Genomic DNA, 15,888 nt, shown 5'->3' with positions numbered 1-15,888 from the left:
ATGAAATTGGTGATGGAGGATGGTTGATGATGACGACGGCGACGGATTCCCCTCTCCGGAGCCCCGACGGACTCCAGATCAGCCCTCCCGAGAGAGTTTAGGGCTTGGCGGCGGCTCCATATCGTAAAACGCGATGGATCCTTCTCTCTGATTTTTTTTCTCCCCGAACGTGAATATATGGAGTTGGAGTTGAGGTCGGTGGAGCTCCAGGGGGCCCACGAGGCAGGGGGGCGTGCCCTATGGGGGGGGGCACACCCCCACCCTCGTGGACAGGGTGTGGCCCCCCTGGTGTTGATTCTTTCGCCAATATTTTTTATTAATTCCAAAAGGTTGCTCCGTGGATTTTCAGGTCATTCCGAGAACTTTTATTTTTGCACAAAAATAACACCATGGCAGTTCTGCTGAAAACAACGTCAGTCTGGATTAGTTCCATTCAAATCATGCAAGTTAGAGTCCAAAACAAGGGCAAAAGTGTTTGGAAAAGTAGATACGACAAAAACGTATCAACTCCCCCAAGCTTAAACCTTTGCTTGTCCTCAAGCAATTCAGTTGACAAACTGAAAGTGATAAAGAAAAACTTGTACAAACTATGTTTACTCTTGTCGTTCCAAACATGTAAAGCCAGCATTCAAGTTTTCAGCAAAGATTAGGAACTAACCATATTCACAATAACACTTAGGTCTCTGTTTACTCATATCAATGGCATAATCAACTAGCGAGCAATAATAATAAATGTCGGATGACAACACTTTCTCAAAACAATCATAATATGATATAACTAGATGGTATCTCGCTAGCCCTTTCTAAGACCGCAAAACATAAATGCAGAGCACCTCTAAAGATCAAGGACTGACTAAACATTGTAATTCATGGTAAAAGAGATCCAGTCATAGTCATACTCGATATAAATTAATAGTAATGCATGCAAATGACAGCGGTGCTCTCCAGCGGGTGCTTTTTAATAAGAGGGTGATGACTCAACATAAGAGTAAATAGATAGGCCATTCGCAGAGGGAAGCAAGGATTTGTAGAGGTGCTAGACCTCGACTTTGAAATAGAGATAAATAACATTTTGAGCGGTATACTTTCACTGTCAACATAACAACTGAGAGATCTCGATATCTTCCATGCTACACACATTATAGGCGGTTCCCAAACAGAATGGTAAAGTTTATACTCCCCCTCCACCAACAAGCATCAATCCATGGCTTGCCCGAAACAACGGGTGCCTCCAACTAACAACAATCCTGGGGGAGTTTTGTTTGCAATTATTTTGATTTGATTTGAGCATGGGACTGGGCATCCCGGTGACCAGCCATTTTCTCGTGAGTGAGGAGCGGAGTCCACTCCTCTTGAGAATAACCCGCCTAACATGGAAGATATAGAAAGCCCTAGTTGATACATGAGCTGTTCGAGTATACAAAACAGAATTTCATTTGAAGGTTTGGAGTTTGGCACATACAAATTTACTTGGAACGGCAGGTAGATACCACATATAGGAAGGTATGGTGGACTCATATGGAATAACTTTGGGGTTTATGGATTTTGGATGCATAAGCAGTATTCCCGCTTAGTACAAGTGAAGGCTAGAAAAAGACTGGGAAGCGACCAACTAGAGAGCGACAACAGTCATGAACATGCATTAAAATTAATCAACACCGAGCGCAAGAATGAATAGGATATAATCCACCATGAACATAAATATCGTGAAGGCTATGTTGATTTTGTTTCAACTACATGCGTGAACATGTGCCAAGTCAAGCCACTCGAATCATTCAAAGGAGGATACCACCCTATCATACCACATCACAACCATTTTAATAGCATGTTGGCACACAAGGTAAACCATTATAAGCTCCTAACTAATTAAGCATGGCATAAGCAACTATAATCTCTAATTATCATTGCAAACATGTTTATTCATGATAGGCCGAATCAGGAACGATGAACTAATCATATTTACAAAAACAAGATAGGCTGAGTTCTACGAGCTTCTCTCATCTCAATCAGTCCATCTTATATCGTCATTATTGCCTTTCACTTGCACGACCGAACGGCGTGGATAATAATAATAGTGCACGTGCATTGGACTAAGCTGGAATCTGCAAGCATTTAATACAAGGGAGAAGACAAGGTAATATGGGCTCTTGGTTAAATCAACAATAATGCATATGAGAGCCACTCAATATTTTCATCATGGTCTTATCCTCTCGACCCCCAAAGAAAAGAAAAGAAATAAAACTATTTCCATGGGAAAGGTCCCAACAAGCAAAAGAAGAACGAGAAATCTTTTTGAGTTTTCGTTTAATTACTACTACTACAGGCATGGAAAGTAAACTAGCTAAAAGCTATAACTAAATTTTTTTGGTTTTTCTTAAGGTTATTCAAACACACAAGAAGAAAGCAAGAAAAAGAAATTAAGCTAGCATGGATAGTACAATGAAAAAGTATGAGCACCGACAACTAGAATGAGTGTGTGAACATGAATGTAATGTCGGTGAGAAATACGTACTCCCCCAAGCTTAGGCTTTTGGCTTAAGTTGGTCTATGCCCATGGATTAGAGCTACTCTCTCCGGTGTACTAAGGAGTGTCATCTGAGTACCACTGGCTGGCAATCTCCTCCGGATCCCACTGATAAAAGGACTGTCGATAAGGGTCAAGTGGTGGTTCCGGCTCAGGCTCTGGAGCTGGTGTCTGGCTCCGGTATGCGTAAATGGCCTCCGGCAAGACGAGGTACATGCTGGCCGAGCTGGTCATGGAGGAAGTCGGTGAGGCCTCCGCGACACGAGGGATATTATATTTGGGCTTTTTATTCTCCTTATTTTGTTTATCCTTCGAGCTTTGGCTCGAAGAGCCCCTCAGAAATCTCTTCATCATTTTCAAAGAACAATCCCCCAAAGCAGCTTTGTGAGTGGAGCTTTGAGCAAGGAGATCAAAAATGGCAGCAAAAGAGCTAGAACTCGTGCTTGAGCTGGATGGTGATTTTTTTGGGAGGAAGAAGAAGTGTGTGGGTGCAGGAATAAGTGGAGGGGGGCCACCATGGACCCACGAGGTAGGGGGCGCGCCCCAGGGGGGTGGGCGCGCCCTGGACCCTCGTGGCCAGGTGCCTGCTCCCCCTGATGTGTTCTCAGTGCCAGATATTCTCAAATATTCTAGAAAAAATCATATTTCATTTTCAGGGCCTTTGGAGAACTTTTATTTTCGAGGTATTTTTTCATTGCATGGATAAATCAGAAAACAGACAGAAATGCTTTATTTAATCTAAATAACAGAAAGTAAAAGGAGGGTACAGAAGGTTGTGCCTTCTAACTTCATCCATCTCATGCTCATCAAAAGGAATCCACTAACAAGGTTGATCAAGTCTTGTTAACAAACTCATTCCGAATCACATGGAACCGGAGAAATTTCGAAATGCACTAGGTTACCTCAACGGGGATATGTACATCCCCAACAATAAGAATATCCTATTTCTTCTTGACAGTAGGAGAGGAAATTCAAAACCTCCAATAATAATCGATGGAATTTTTCCAATAGGATTGATACTGTGAACTTGAGGTTGTTTCCTCGGAAAGTGTACCGTATGCTCATTACCATTAACATGAAAAGTGACATTGCCTTTGTTGCAATCAATAACAGCCCCTAACAGCCTCAACGGGGGGTACAGAAGGTTGTGCCTTCTAACTTCATCCATCTCATGCTCATCAAAAGGAATCCACTAACAAGGTTGATCAAGTCTTGTTAACAAACTCATTCCGAATCACATGGAACCGGAGAAATTTTGAAATGCACTAGGTTACCTCAGCGGGGATATGTACATCCCCAACAATAAGAATATCATATTTCTTCTTGACAGTAGGAAGAAGAAATTCAAAACATCCAATAATAATCGATGGAATTTTTCCAATAGGATTGATACTGTGAACTTGAGGTTGTTTCCTCGGAAAGTGTACCGTATGCTCATTACCATTAACATGAAAAGTGACATTGCCTTTGTTGCAATCAATAACAGCCCCTGCAGTATTCAAAAAGGGTTGATACGTCTCCGTCATATCTATAATTTTTGATTGTTCCATGCCAATATTATTCAACTTTCATATACTTTGGCAACTTTTTATACTATTTTTTGGGACTAACATATTGATCCAGTGCCCAGTGCCAGTTCCTGTTTGTTGCATGTTTTATGTTTTGCAGAAACCCCATATCAACTGGAGTCCAAACAGGATAAAAACGGACGGAGATCATTTTTGGTATATTTATGATTTTTGGGAAGAAAAACCAACGCGAGACGGTGCCCGAGGGGGCCACGAGGCAGGGGCGCGCCCCTGACCCTCGTGGGCACCCCGTAAGGCGGCTGATGCTCTTCTTTTGCCGCAAGAAAGCTAATTTTCGGAGAAAAATTTGGGCGAAGGTTTCAATCCAATCGGAGTTACGGATCTCCGGATATAAAAGAAACGGTGAAAGGGTAGAATCTGAGAACGCAGAAACAGAGAGAGACAGAGAGACAGATCCAATCTCGGAGAGGCTCTCGCCCCTCCCACACCATGGGAGCCAAGGACCAGAGGGGAAAGCCTTCTCCCATCTAGGGAGAAGGTCAAGGAAGAAGAAGAAGAAGGGGGGCTCTCTGCCCCTCGCTTCCGGTGGCGCCGGAACGCCGCCCGGGCCATCATCATCACCGCGATCTACACCAACAACTTCACCGCCTTCATCACCAACTCTTCCCTCCTCTATGCAGCGGTGTAACCCCTCTTTTACCCGTTGTAATCTCTACTTAAACATGGTGCTCAACGCTATATATTATTTCCCAATGATGTATGGCTATCCTATGATGTTTGAGTAGATCCGTTTTGTCCTATGGGTTAATTGATGATCGTGATTGGTTTGAGTTGCATGTTTTATTATTGGTGTTGTCCTATTGTGCCCTCCGTGTCGCGCAAGCGTGAGGGATTCCCGCTGTAGGGTGTTGCAATATGTTCATGATTCGCTTATAGTGGGTTGCTTGAGTGACAGAAGCATAAACCCGAGTAAGGGGGTTGTGGCGTATGGGATAAAGGGGACTTGATGCTTTAATGCTATGGTTGGGTTTTACCTTAATGATCTTTAGTAGTTGCAGATGCTTGCTAGAGTTCCAATCATAAGTGCATATGATCCAAGAAGAGAAAGTATGTTAGCTTATGCCTCTCCCTCAAATAAAATTGCAGTAGTGATTACAGGTCTAGTTATCGATTGCTTAGGGACAAATAACTTTCTCGTGACGAAAAGCTCTCTACTAAAACTAACTTAGTTGTGTCTTCATCTAAACAGCCCCTACTTTTTATTTATGTGCTCTTTATTATCTTGCAAACCTATCCAACAACACCTACAAAGTCCTTCTAGTTTCATACTTGTTCTAGGTAAAGCGAAATTCAAGCATGCGTAGAGTTGTATCGGTGGTCGATAGAACTTGAGGGAATATTTGTTCTACCTTTAGCTCCTTGTTGGGTTCGACACTCTTACTTATCTAAAGAGGCTACAATTGATCCGCTATACTTGTGGGTTATCAAGGGTCTACCAAGGATAATCGACATACTATCGTCCTCGGGAATATCAAGAATAACAAAGTCCGTTAAGATGGTAACGTTTGCAACCACAACAGGCACATCCTCGCAAATACCGACAGGTATAGCAATAGATTTATCGGCCATTTGCAAAGATATTTCAGTAGGTGTCAACTTATTCAATTCAAGTCTACGATATAAAGAGAGAGGCATAACACTAACACCGGCTCCAAGATCACATAAAGCAGTTTTAACATAGTTTCTTTTAATGGAGCATGGTATAGTTGGTACCCCTGGATCTCCAAGTTTCTTTGGTATTCCACGCTTAAAAGTATAATTAGCAAGCATGGTGGAAATTTCAGCTTCCAGTATCTTTCTTTTATTTGTAACAATATCTTTCATGTACTTAGCATAAGGATTTATTTTAAGCATATCCGTCAAACACATACACAAAAGATAGGTCTAATCATTTCAGCAAAGCGCTCAAAATCCTCATCATCCTTTTTCTTGGATGGCTTAGGAGGAAAAGGCATGGGTTTCTGAACCCATGGTTCTCTTTCTTTACCGTGCTTCCTAGCAATGAAGTCTCTCTTATCAGAACGTTGATTCTTTGATTGTGGGTTATCAAGATCAACGGCAAGTTCAACCTCTACATCATTATTATTGCTAGGTTGAGCATCAACATGAACATTATCATTAACATTATCACTAGGTTCATGTTCATCTCCAGATTGAGTTTCAGCATCAGAAATAGAAATATCATTGGGATTCTCAGGTGTGTCTACAACAAGTTCACTAGAAGCATGCAAAGTCCTATCATTTTTCTTCTTCTTTTTAGAAGGACTAGGTGCATCAACATTAGTTCTCTGAGAATCTTGCTCAATTCTCTTAGGGTGGCCCTCAGGATACAAAGGTTCCTGAGTCATTTTACCCATTCTTGTCATAACTCTAACAGCATTATCATTTCTCTTATTAATTAATTCATTGAGAAAATCATTTTGAGCTTTAAGCACTTGTTCTACTTGAGTGGTAACCATAGAAGCATGTTTACTAATAAGTTTAAGTTCATTCTTAACTCTAGACATATAATCACTCAAGTGTCCAATCATATAAGCATTACTTTTCAATTGTCTACCAACATAAGCATTGAAGTTTTCTTGTTTAGCCATAAAGTCATCAAACTCATCCAAGCATTGGCTAGCAAACTTAGTAGACGGGATTTCAACTTTATCATATCTATAGAGAGAATTTACCTTTACTACCTGTGTCGGGTTATCAAGACCACGTATTTCTTCAATAGGTGGTATATTAAGGCCATGTATTTCTTCAACAGGAGGTAAATTCTTAACATCTTCAGCTTTAATACCTTTTTCTTTCATAGATTTCTTTGCCTCTTGCATATCTTCAGGACTGAGAAATAGAACACCTCTTTTCTTCGGAGTTGGCTTAGGAGTTGGTTCAGGAAGTGTCCAATTGTTTTCATTTGTCAACATATTATTCAATAGCAATTCAACTTGATCAATTGTTCTTTCCCTGAAAACACAACCAGCACAACTATCCAGGTGGTCTCTGGAAGCATCGGTTAGTCCATTATAAAAGATATCAAGTATTTCATTTTTCTTGAGAGGATGATCAGGCAAAGCATTAATTAATTGGAGGATCCTCCCCCAAGCTTGTGGGAGACTCTCTTCTTCAATTTGCACAAAATTATATATTTCCCTTAAAGCAGCTTGTTTCTTATGAGCGGGGAAATATTTAGCAAAGAAGTAATAAATCATATCCCGGGGACTACGCACACAACCATGATCAAGAGAATTAAACCATGTTTTAGCATCACTCTTTAATGAGAATGGAAATATATTAAGGATATAATAGTAGCGAGTTTTCTCATCATTAGTGAATAGGGTGGCTATATCATTCAATTTAGTAAGATGTGCCACAATAGTTTCAGATTCATAGCCATAAAAAGGATCAGATTCAACCAAAGTAATTATCTTAGGATCGATAGAGAAATCATAATCCTTATCAGTAACACAGATAGGTGAAGTAGCAAAAGCAGGGTCATATTTCATTCTAGCATTCACAGACTTTTCTTTTAGCTTAGCTAATAATTTCTTAAGATCAGAATTATCATTGCAAGCAAGAAAATCTCTAGCAGTTTCTTCATCCATAACATAACCCTTAGGCACAACAGGCAATTCATATTTAGGGGGAGAACCTTCATCATCACTTTCATCAATATTATCAGTTTCAAGAATTTCATTCTCTCTAGCCCTAGCAAGTTGTTCATTAAGAAATTCACCTAATGGCACAGTAGTATCAAGCATAGAAGTAGTTTCATCGTAAGTATCATGCATAGCAGAAGTGGCATCATCAATAACATGCGACATATCAGAATTAATAGCAGAAGCAGGTTCAGGTGTCGCAAGTTTACTCATAACAGAAGGAGAATCAAGTGCAGAGCTAGATGGCAGTTCCTTACCTCCCCTCGTAGTTGAGGGATAAATCTTGGTTCTTTCATCTTTCAAGTTCCTCATAGTGATCAGCAGATATAAATCCCAAGTCACTCAAAGAATAGAGCTATGCTCCCCGACAACGGCGCCAGAAAATAGTCTTGATAACCCACAAGTATAGGGGATCGCAACAATTTTCGAGGGTAGAGTATTCAACCCAAATTTATTGATTCGACACAAGGGGAGCCAAAGAATATTCTCAAGTATTAGCAGTTGAGTTGTCAATTCAACCACACCTGGATAACTTAATATCTGCAGCAAAGTATTTAGTAGCAAAGTAGTATGAAAGTAACGGTAACAGTGGCAAAAGTAACAGTAGCAGTTTTGTAGTAATTGTAACAGTGGCAACGGTAAAGTAACTAAGCAAATAGCAATATGTGAAAAGCTTGTAGGCATTGGATCAGTGATGGATAATTATGTCGGATGCGATTCCTCATGCAATAGTTATAACATAGGGTGACACAGAACTAGCTCTAGTCCATCAATGTAATGTAGGCATGCATTCCGAATATAGTCATACGTGCTTATGGAAAAGAACTTGCATGACATCTTTTGTCCTACCCTCCCGTGGCAGCGGGGTCCTATTGGAAACTAAGGGATATTTAGGCCTCCTTTTAATAGAGTACCGGACCAAATCATTAACACTTAGTGAATACATGAACTCCTCACACTACAGTCATCACCGGTAAGTATCCTGATTATTGTCACTTCGGGGTTAACGGATCATAACACCTAATAGGCGACTATAGACTTGCAAGATAGGATCAAGAACTCACATATATTCATGAAAACATAATAGGTTCAGATCTGAAATCATGGCACTCGGGCCCTAGTGACAAGCATTAAGCATAGCAAAGTCATAGCAACATCAATCTCAGAACATAATGGATACTAGGATCAAACCCTAAAAAAACTAACTCGATTACATGGTAAATCTCATCGAACCCATCACCGTCCAGCAAGCCTACGATGGAATTACTCATGCACGGCGGTGAGCATCATGAAATTGGTGATGGAGGATGGTTGATGATCACGGCGGCGACAGATTCCCCTCTCCGGAGCCCCGAACGGACTCCAGATCAGCCATCCCGAGAGAGTTTAGGGCTTGGCGGCGGCTCCATATCGTAAAACGCGATGAATCCTTCTCTCTGATTTTTTTTCTCCCCGGACGTGAATATATGGAGTTGGAGTTGAGGTCGGTGGAGCTCCAGGGGGGCCACAAGGCAGGGGCGCGCCCTAAGGTGGGGGGGCATGCCCCCACCCTCGTGGACAGGGTGTGGGCCCCTGATGTTGATTCTTTCGCCAATATTTTTTATTAATTCCAAAAAGTTGCTCCGTGGATTTTTAGGTCATTCTGACAACTTTTATTTCTGCACAAAAATAACACCATGGCAGTTCTGCTGTAAACAGCGTCAGTCCGGGTTAGTTCCATTCAAATCATGCAAGTTAGAGTCCAAAACATGGGCAAAAGTGTTTGGAAAAGTAGATACGACGGAGACGTATCACAAATCTATCATCCCGAAGACATATGTAGTGAAATTGAGGCAGATAGAACTACATAGCCAGGTCCCCCACGTCCCCTGCGTCGCCCTCCCTGGCGGCGGCGGGGGAACACTAGATCAAGCGCCGCCCCTCCCCACCTTGATCCCCACCTTGCCGTCACCGGAGGAGCGGCCGACGAAGCCCGCGCCGGCTCCCAGGAGGGTTGCGGCGGGGCGATTCGGCTGGATCCAGCCCCCTCCCCCTCCCCCCGCTTGATGTGGTGACGACTCCTTGACGGCAGCTCCCCGGCGCCGGCAGCGCTCCTCACCCGCGGTGGTGTTGCTCCGGCTGGGTCCCCTGGAGCCCCGCCCTCCCAACACCACCTCGTGCTGGAGCCCCCTTCCTCCCATGGCCCCAGATCGGATCTGGCGTCCCATGGGCTCTCCATCCCGTCCAGCTGCTGCGGCCCCCCTCCTGCCGCTCCGGCGCGGCGGCGCGGCCTTACCAGCGGTGGCCTTCCCCCGTCTGCCTCCTATCTCCCGTGGGCGCAGCTCTTGCTGCTGCTGATTGGGGCGGGTGAGGCCTTTGGGTGAGGTGGCCGGGCAGGCCGGGGCTCGGTCTTGCCTCGGTGCAAGCCACCCTCCGTCCCTGACGGCGCCTCCTCCGAGCTACGGCAACGACTTGCATATGTGTGGTCACGGCGTCCTTTGGCAGGCGGCTGAAGTTTCATGGTGGTTCTTAGTCAGCACTGCTCCAGTCCCGGCGTCCACGGACCTGCGTTCTCCAGTGTCCATGGTCTGTCGGTGTCCCCTCTGGCGCGGTCTCGGCCCCGGCCAACAAGTTGCTGCGTCCCTTGCAGCATCTTCGGTTTGCCGGTCCTGGTGGCTACGCCTCGTGCAACACGGAGTTGTGCTCCCTTCCGGCTCCGGATTGCCGGCGGCGGCGGCCGCCACCCTACCACCCGTGTCGGCTCTCTGCCCGGCTGCCTCTCCAACCCCATCCACCATGCCATCAGTGGCAAAGCTTGTGTTTTTGTCGGCGGCAGGTGCAGCCCCACCCTCCTTCTAAGGTAGCGGTCGATAGGCATGTTGACTCCGGCATCTTCGGATCCTGATCTGGTAGATATGGGATTGCTCGGACTCAGGCCAGGCAAAAGCCATGCTCGGCTTGCTGATGCTGGCAGCGGCGACACCTGCGGATGCCGTTTCCCTTCCTGGAGGCGCTGCCATGGCCTTTATCCGAGCCCCTCTTCGGGCATCAGGGGAAACCCTAGGTCCGGCTTGTCGGATCGGATGGCAACGGTGCCGCGACGGCATTCCCCTTCTTGAAGGCGCTATCTTGCTCGCTCACGGAGTCTTCGGTGTTGGAATTGAAGATGTTTGCTGTCGTGCTCATTTGGTCTGCTTCTCTAGTCTTAGGCTTGGTGGGTTTAGCTATGTGTTTCTTCCTGTTTGGGCCGAGCACCCCTTCTCTCTGCTCCGGGTACCATGCGCATGCCTCCTTGTGTATGTCATGTGTTGTATCTTTGGTTGTACCCATTCTCCTTCTATCTATCAATGAAAAGATATGCAAGCTTTGCGTATTCGCGAAAAAAATGAACTGCACAGCCAAAACCAAGAAACACTTTTGGTCTTAACTGAAGCAGATCAAGAAACACTAGTGGTCGCTAAATTAATCTAGGTACATCTCTAGATGACCACGGAGAGTGTCGACTAAAAAATGCAGCCAAATCTTCTCATGGTCTGCAGGTATACAGATAAGCTAGATAATGGGATGGAGAAAGAAACCATGGTTTCACAACCTGTGAGACTGTCTACCAACAAGTACCGGAGATCAATGAGCTACCGGTTTCTCCTGGTTAGATAATCACATGTCGAATCAACACGCATTCTTGTCCACCCTATTTGGCTCTCTCTTCTGCATTTTCCACGCCGAATTCTTGTCCAACCTCCCAACGGGCACCCTGTTGGGCTCTCTCTTCTGCAATTTTGATGCTGACTTTCCGTCCAGCCTGCCAAGGGGCACCCTATCTGGGTCTCTGTTCTGCATTTCAAACGCCAAGATCAGTATACAAAATCATACATGCACTTGGAACATATATATTAGCACATAGAGAGATGGAGGCGACTCGGTGCTTACCTTCATAGCATTCGATGTCTCCTTGAGCATCACTCTTAAGCCTCCTTATGCTAAGTGTATCCAATAACATCTTCCCTTCCTTCTCTTGTGCCAGGTTTCTTGGGCTCAGGCTACCCAATGCTTCAAACTCTGGCAGCGCCCAACACCGGTGAGCATGCGAAAGCAATATAATCTCCTTGACTTCCCTCGTCTGAGGATGCCGGAATGAACTAACAGTACTATTTAGCACGGCTCGATGACCGACAAGCCACAGCCATAGCTCGAAGGCTAGGTAGGGGAATAGAAAAGGAAAGGGGGACCAAGAACTCAGCCAAAGGAGTACGAGGCTGAGTAGACCACATGCTTAATTAAATAGTTTGTAGGCAAGTTAAATTCCTGGAAAAACAAAAAGCGGGATAAGATTAACACAAAAATGAATGGGCCAGAAGCAAACGTACATGAATGAATATTTCATCTAAAGATGAACTCGTACATCCATATCTAGCTAGACATGGATTGTAGAAAAACGCATTTGAAACCTATATGTTTAGCTCACTAGGAGAAGGCGTAACTAAGAAACTAAGTACCTCGGAACTAAGGCCAGATGAAGATGTCAGCACCTGCTCTGCCCCTTCGTTCCAGCCGTTGAGTGCATGACCATGGTCTCCTCCAGTGACGCCACGCTGGGACGTTCTGGAGTGTCCGTGAGGAGCGGCGGTCGGTCATGTGTATTGTTGGGTGTGACCATATCTTTTATCACATGATCCTGTACCTGAATCCAAAACCCAGAGTGCTATGATCCTGTGACCATAACTTCATACAAAATAAAGGCAAGGTCTCACAGCTAGATAGAATACCAATTCTGAAATTAGAAAATAGTAGGATGTAAACAAATAAAGTGATTGAATATAAAAAGCATGCATGGACCACAAATCATGAAAAAACAAAATCGGAGGACCAACATGTTCACAAGCTATGGAAAAATGTTCTTCATCAAAAATTTACTGCATCTTGTTTCCTTTTGTGTTTCTTTTAGAAGACTGCACAATTGTGACAATTATGACATTTAGGAAAATTTTAAAAGAAATAAAAGGGCTGAAGAGACATGGAAGTGCAGCAGGCATAATCAAAAGGGGGAGGATGAGAGGAAGGAGGAGCTTCACCTGGTATACAAGGACTTCCCTCGCCCACACTACCCCGCTCTTCCCTTGATATGGAGGATCCCTGCCAAGGCAGCTAAGAATAAAAATCATAAAAATGGATATTGTTTCAACAATCACCCAACTGCAATATGCAATGGATGCTTTCATGGCCAATAGAGAGATTTCCCTAGTTAGCATCATGCAGCAACTTACAGAACACTGAATCAAGTTGTCCATGTGTTATCTAAAAGAGACATCTATACAAGGGCAAATGATATCTTTTCTTGTTGTCTTTCTGAACATGTAGTCAGAGAATTCAGGATCCCTTTCAAAAAATCTACAAGTTGGCTCATCTCATAACATCAAGTGGTAACCTTGGAGGGCAGATCTAAATACCCATAATTTGGAAGGCCCTGTCCCATCATTAGCGTTTTTTTTACTATCTCATCATTTGTAAAGTCAGCAAACATCTTCTACTGCTAGTAGGAGTATTTGACTAACTCACTCCGGCAGGAAAGGAGTGACATCAAACTGAAGCGAACCAAGTTGTGTCCAGAACAATAAATACGTCCAGAGCAATCTGGATTTGATGAGATGAGATGAGATGTGCACGGGGGGTAAGAAGCTCACCACGCCCACGTGAGGGGGGCAGGGTAGGAGGAAGCAGAGCCATGAGGGAGGGGGGAGGGCTCGTGCGTTGGGTCGTCCAGCTGCTGCAGCAGCTGCAGGTCGTGCGTCCAGATCCGGGGCAGCCATCCTGCACACAAAAGAAAAGAAACCAAGGAAGGAATCACAAGCGGGGGGAGATGATGAATCCGAGGAAGAACGTCCGCAGGTACACACTCACCATAGCCGTCATCGAAGATCCGCGGTCGCCGGCACGCGCCCTTGAAGGTTGAGGCGTCGTCCTTGAAGGTTGAGGTGTCGTTCTCGGGTTTGGGGCGTCTCCGTCCGTCCATCGCTGCTGCGGGGCCGGGTCAGACCTCCATGGCCAACCTCCCTCGAGGACGGACGCGGATCAGGTCGACGACAGCGCGCTGATGCCGCCGTGGATCTGGGCGCTCCCTCTCCCTTCCCTTGCCTTCCCTACCCTTCCCTTCCCTTGGGATTCCGATGGGAGAGGAACAGAAGGTTGGGGGCGGTGGCGCAGGGGGGGGTGAGGAGATCGCCGGCGGCAGCGATGGGATCGAGATCGGGGTAGGGAAGGGAGAGCGTAGGTGGTTGGTTGGGGAATCAATCGTGTTGTGTGGTGTGGTGCGTGCGGGCTGGTTGGTCTGGCCCGCCCGTTAGTGGTGGGGGCAACGACAAACGGAAGGAAAAGGCGGAACAGTGCCATCGCCATCCCTTCATGTCCACGTGGCAAAGCCCTTGGTTCGCCCTTGTAGCTGTTAAGAAATAAAATAAAATATGTGATCAATTATATGGGAGGAATGTCTCCCAGGAGGTGTCTGTTGGGGAAGAGGTGTCTCCCCAACACACCCCTTCAGGATGTATATAAGCGGGTCTCCCACTTTGCAATGGACGAGAGAATCATTTGTGTCTCTCTCTTGTATCTTTTACTTTGATACTACAATTCGTTATCAGCACGAGGCAAGGCAATGGTGACTATGCTGCATATTATGCTATGAAGAGAATTATGCAAAACACTTGCATATTTTGGTGATTACCTTCCATGCATACACAACTTATGAGACGCCATCATAGCTATGAATTAAGTTTCATGCACAGTTGAGAGGTTCACACCATTTTATGGTGATTACCTTCATGTGTTATAAATAACATAAGGTTGTGGAGGCTATGATCAATGGGAATTGTCCATAAGAGTGAGGCACCACTACGTGGTTGACTACCTCTATGTGTTTTAAGGAAATTAAAGGTTTGTCCCATTTAAGGTGACTACCTTTACTTGGAAGATCCACACCATACTATGGTGTTCTTCTGGAAGGATTTCCCTATGGGTCACTAAGAATCACCATCAGCATGATTATGCTTAGTCATAGCAATTTCATCCTACTTAATTTACTGAAGGTAAATTATTGCATGAGAATTTCATGCAACATATGGCTGACCTTTTTGGAAAGGAAATGCGATGAGATGACATTTGGTGGGAGTAACTATTTAACATGGGTCATGGACATTAAAGAGTTTGTCGACTTGGGACCTTGTTGCCACAGAAACTCCACCTGCAGAAAATGTCATGGCTATTTATCAATAGCTAAGAATATGCATATTTGCATTTATGTGTCGTCGCAATGGCTCGGTTCCCAAACTGAGTATGTAATGGATGATGAATATCCATTTTCCCTTTGAGCCTTCATTGAGGCGAGATATATTGTTATAAGCATCACATGAATGATTATTCATTCATTGTCAGGACTTCGAGTCCGTTGAGCCTTATAGTTCCGCTGTCTATAAATCAACACTATGTTGAGATTATGTGATAAGGCGGCTTCAGATGCATATCTAACTATAAGTCCTTACTCCACTTTACGTTCTACTAGGATGGTAAACAGAAATATCATCTCTGTTTCGGGTTGCAATGCCTGAAATTCATGCTTTTAGTACTAAGCAATAGTGGTTAGAAAACCACAAGGAGTTGAATGTAAAGTAAAGAAAAAATGACAAGCAGAAATGGAGTGTATATCTCAAAAGGTAATGGATCATTTAATCTAAATGATCACAATGACAACTTTCAAGGTGGTAGTACAAAATATCGTACCAATGATTACCAGTTGGTCAAGTATTGGGTTAATCATACCACCGGCTCATGCGAGGCAAATGAGTTTAACGGGATAAGTTTGAAGTTCTACTTAAAAAGGAAATAGCCAGAAAATATTCTGGCATGGTAGAAGGAGAATGGACTCCTCTATATTGATGATATGCTTGTGGAATGATATTCCGAAGATATTTTGGAGATCTCGCGTAGTCTCCCAGTTATCCCTCAATATCATTGGCCTATAATTGTACTACTACATATAGTATAAATTGCAAAATCTTGTCCCCCGGACATGATAGTTGAGATAATTGAGTGTATGAATCAGTACATACTCAATCTTGTTGCATACATAATAATTTTTCCTCCTTTATCATCATGATAT

At 44.2% G+C, this 15,888-nt stretch overlaps 1 protein-coding gene across 29 annotated transcripts; it reads right to left on the bottom strand.

Moving 5' to 3' along the window:
• Positions 1-11,140: 11,140 nt before the first annotated feature.
• LOC109778607 (uncharacterized) lies at positions 11,141-14,081 on the bottom strand. 29 transcript variants are annotated; one of them, XM_073505064.1, is made up of 7 exons: positions 13,638-14,078; positions 13,421-13,547; positions 12,812-12,884; positions 12,611-12,688; positions 12,236-12,510; positions 11,670-12,044; positions 11,141-11,573 (listed from the first exon to the last, which is right to left on the bottom strand). In XM_073505064.1, exons 1-4 carry the CDS (start codon positions 13,747-13,749, stop codon positions 12,650-12,652), a joined length of 351 nt encoding a protein of 116 aa, XP_073361165.1. In that variant the 5' UTR covers positions 13,750-14,078; the 3' UTR covers positions 11,141-11,573; positions 11,670-12,044; positions 12,236-12,510; positions 12,611-12,649. The 29 variants fall into 29 exon arrangements, with proteins under 29 accessions (XP_073361165.1, XP_073361169.1, XP_073361168.1 ...); XM_073505068.1 differs by having other exon boundaries at positions 12,812-12,872; XM_073505067.1 differs by having other exon boundaries at positions 12,236-12,688; positions 12,812-12,872; positions 13,638-14,081.
• Between the last annotated feature and the right edge of the window lie 1,807 nt (positions 14,082-15,888).

This window comes from Aegilops tauschii, chromosome 7 (assembly GCF_002575655.3).
Source record: "Aegilops tauschii subsp. strangulata cultivar AL8/78 chromosome 7, Aet v6.0, whole genome shotgun sequence".
NCBI lineage: Eukaryota > Viridiplantae > Streptophyta > Magnoliopsida > Poales > Poaceae > Aegilops > Aegilops tauschii.
Note: the sequence above shows the minus strand (reverse complement) of the source record. Positions and strands in the feature narration are given on the sequence as shown.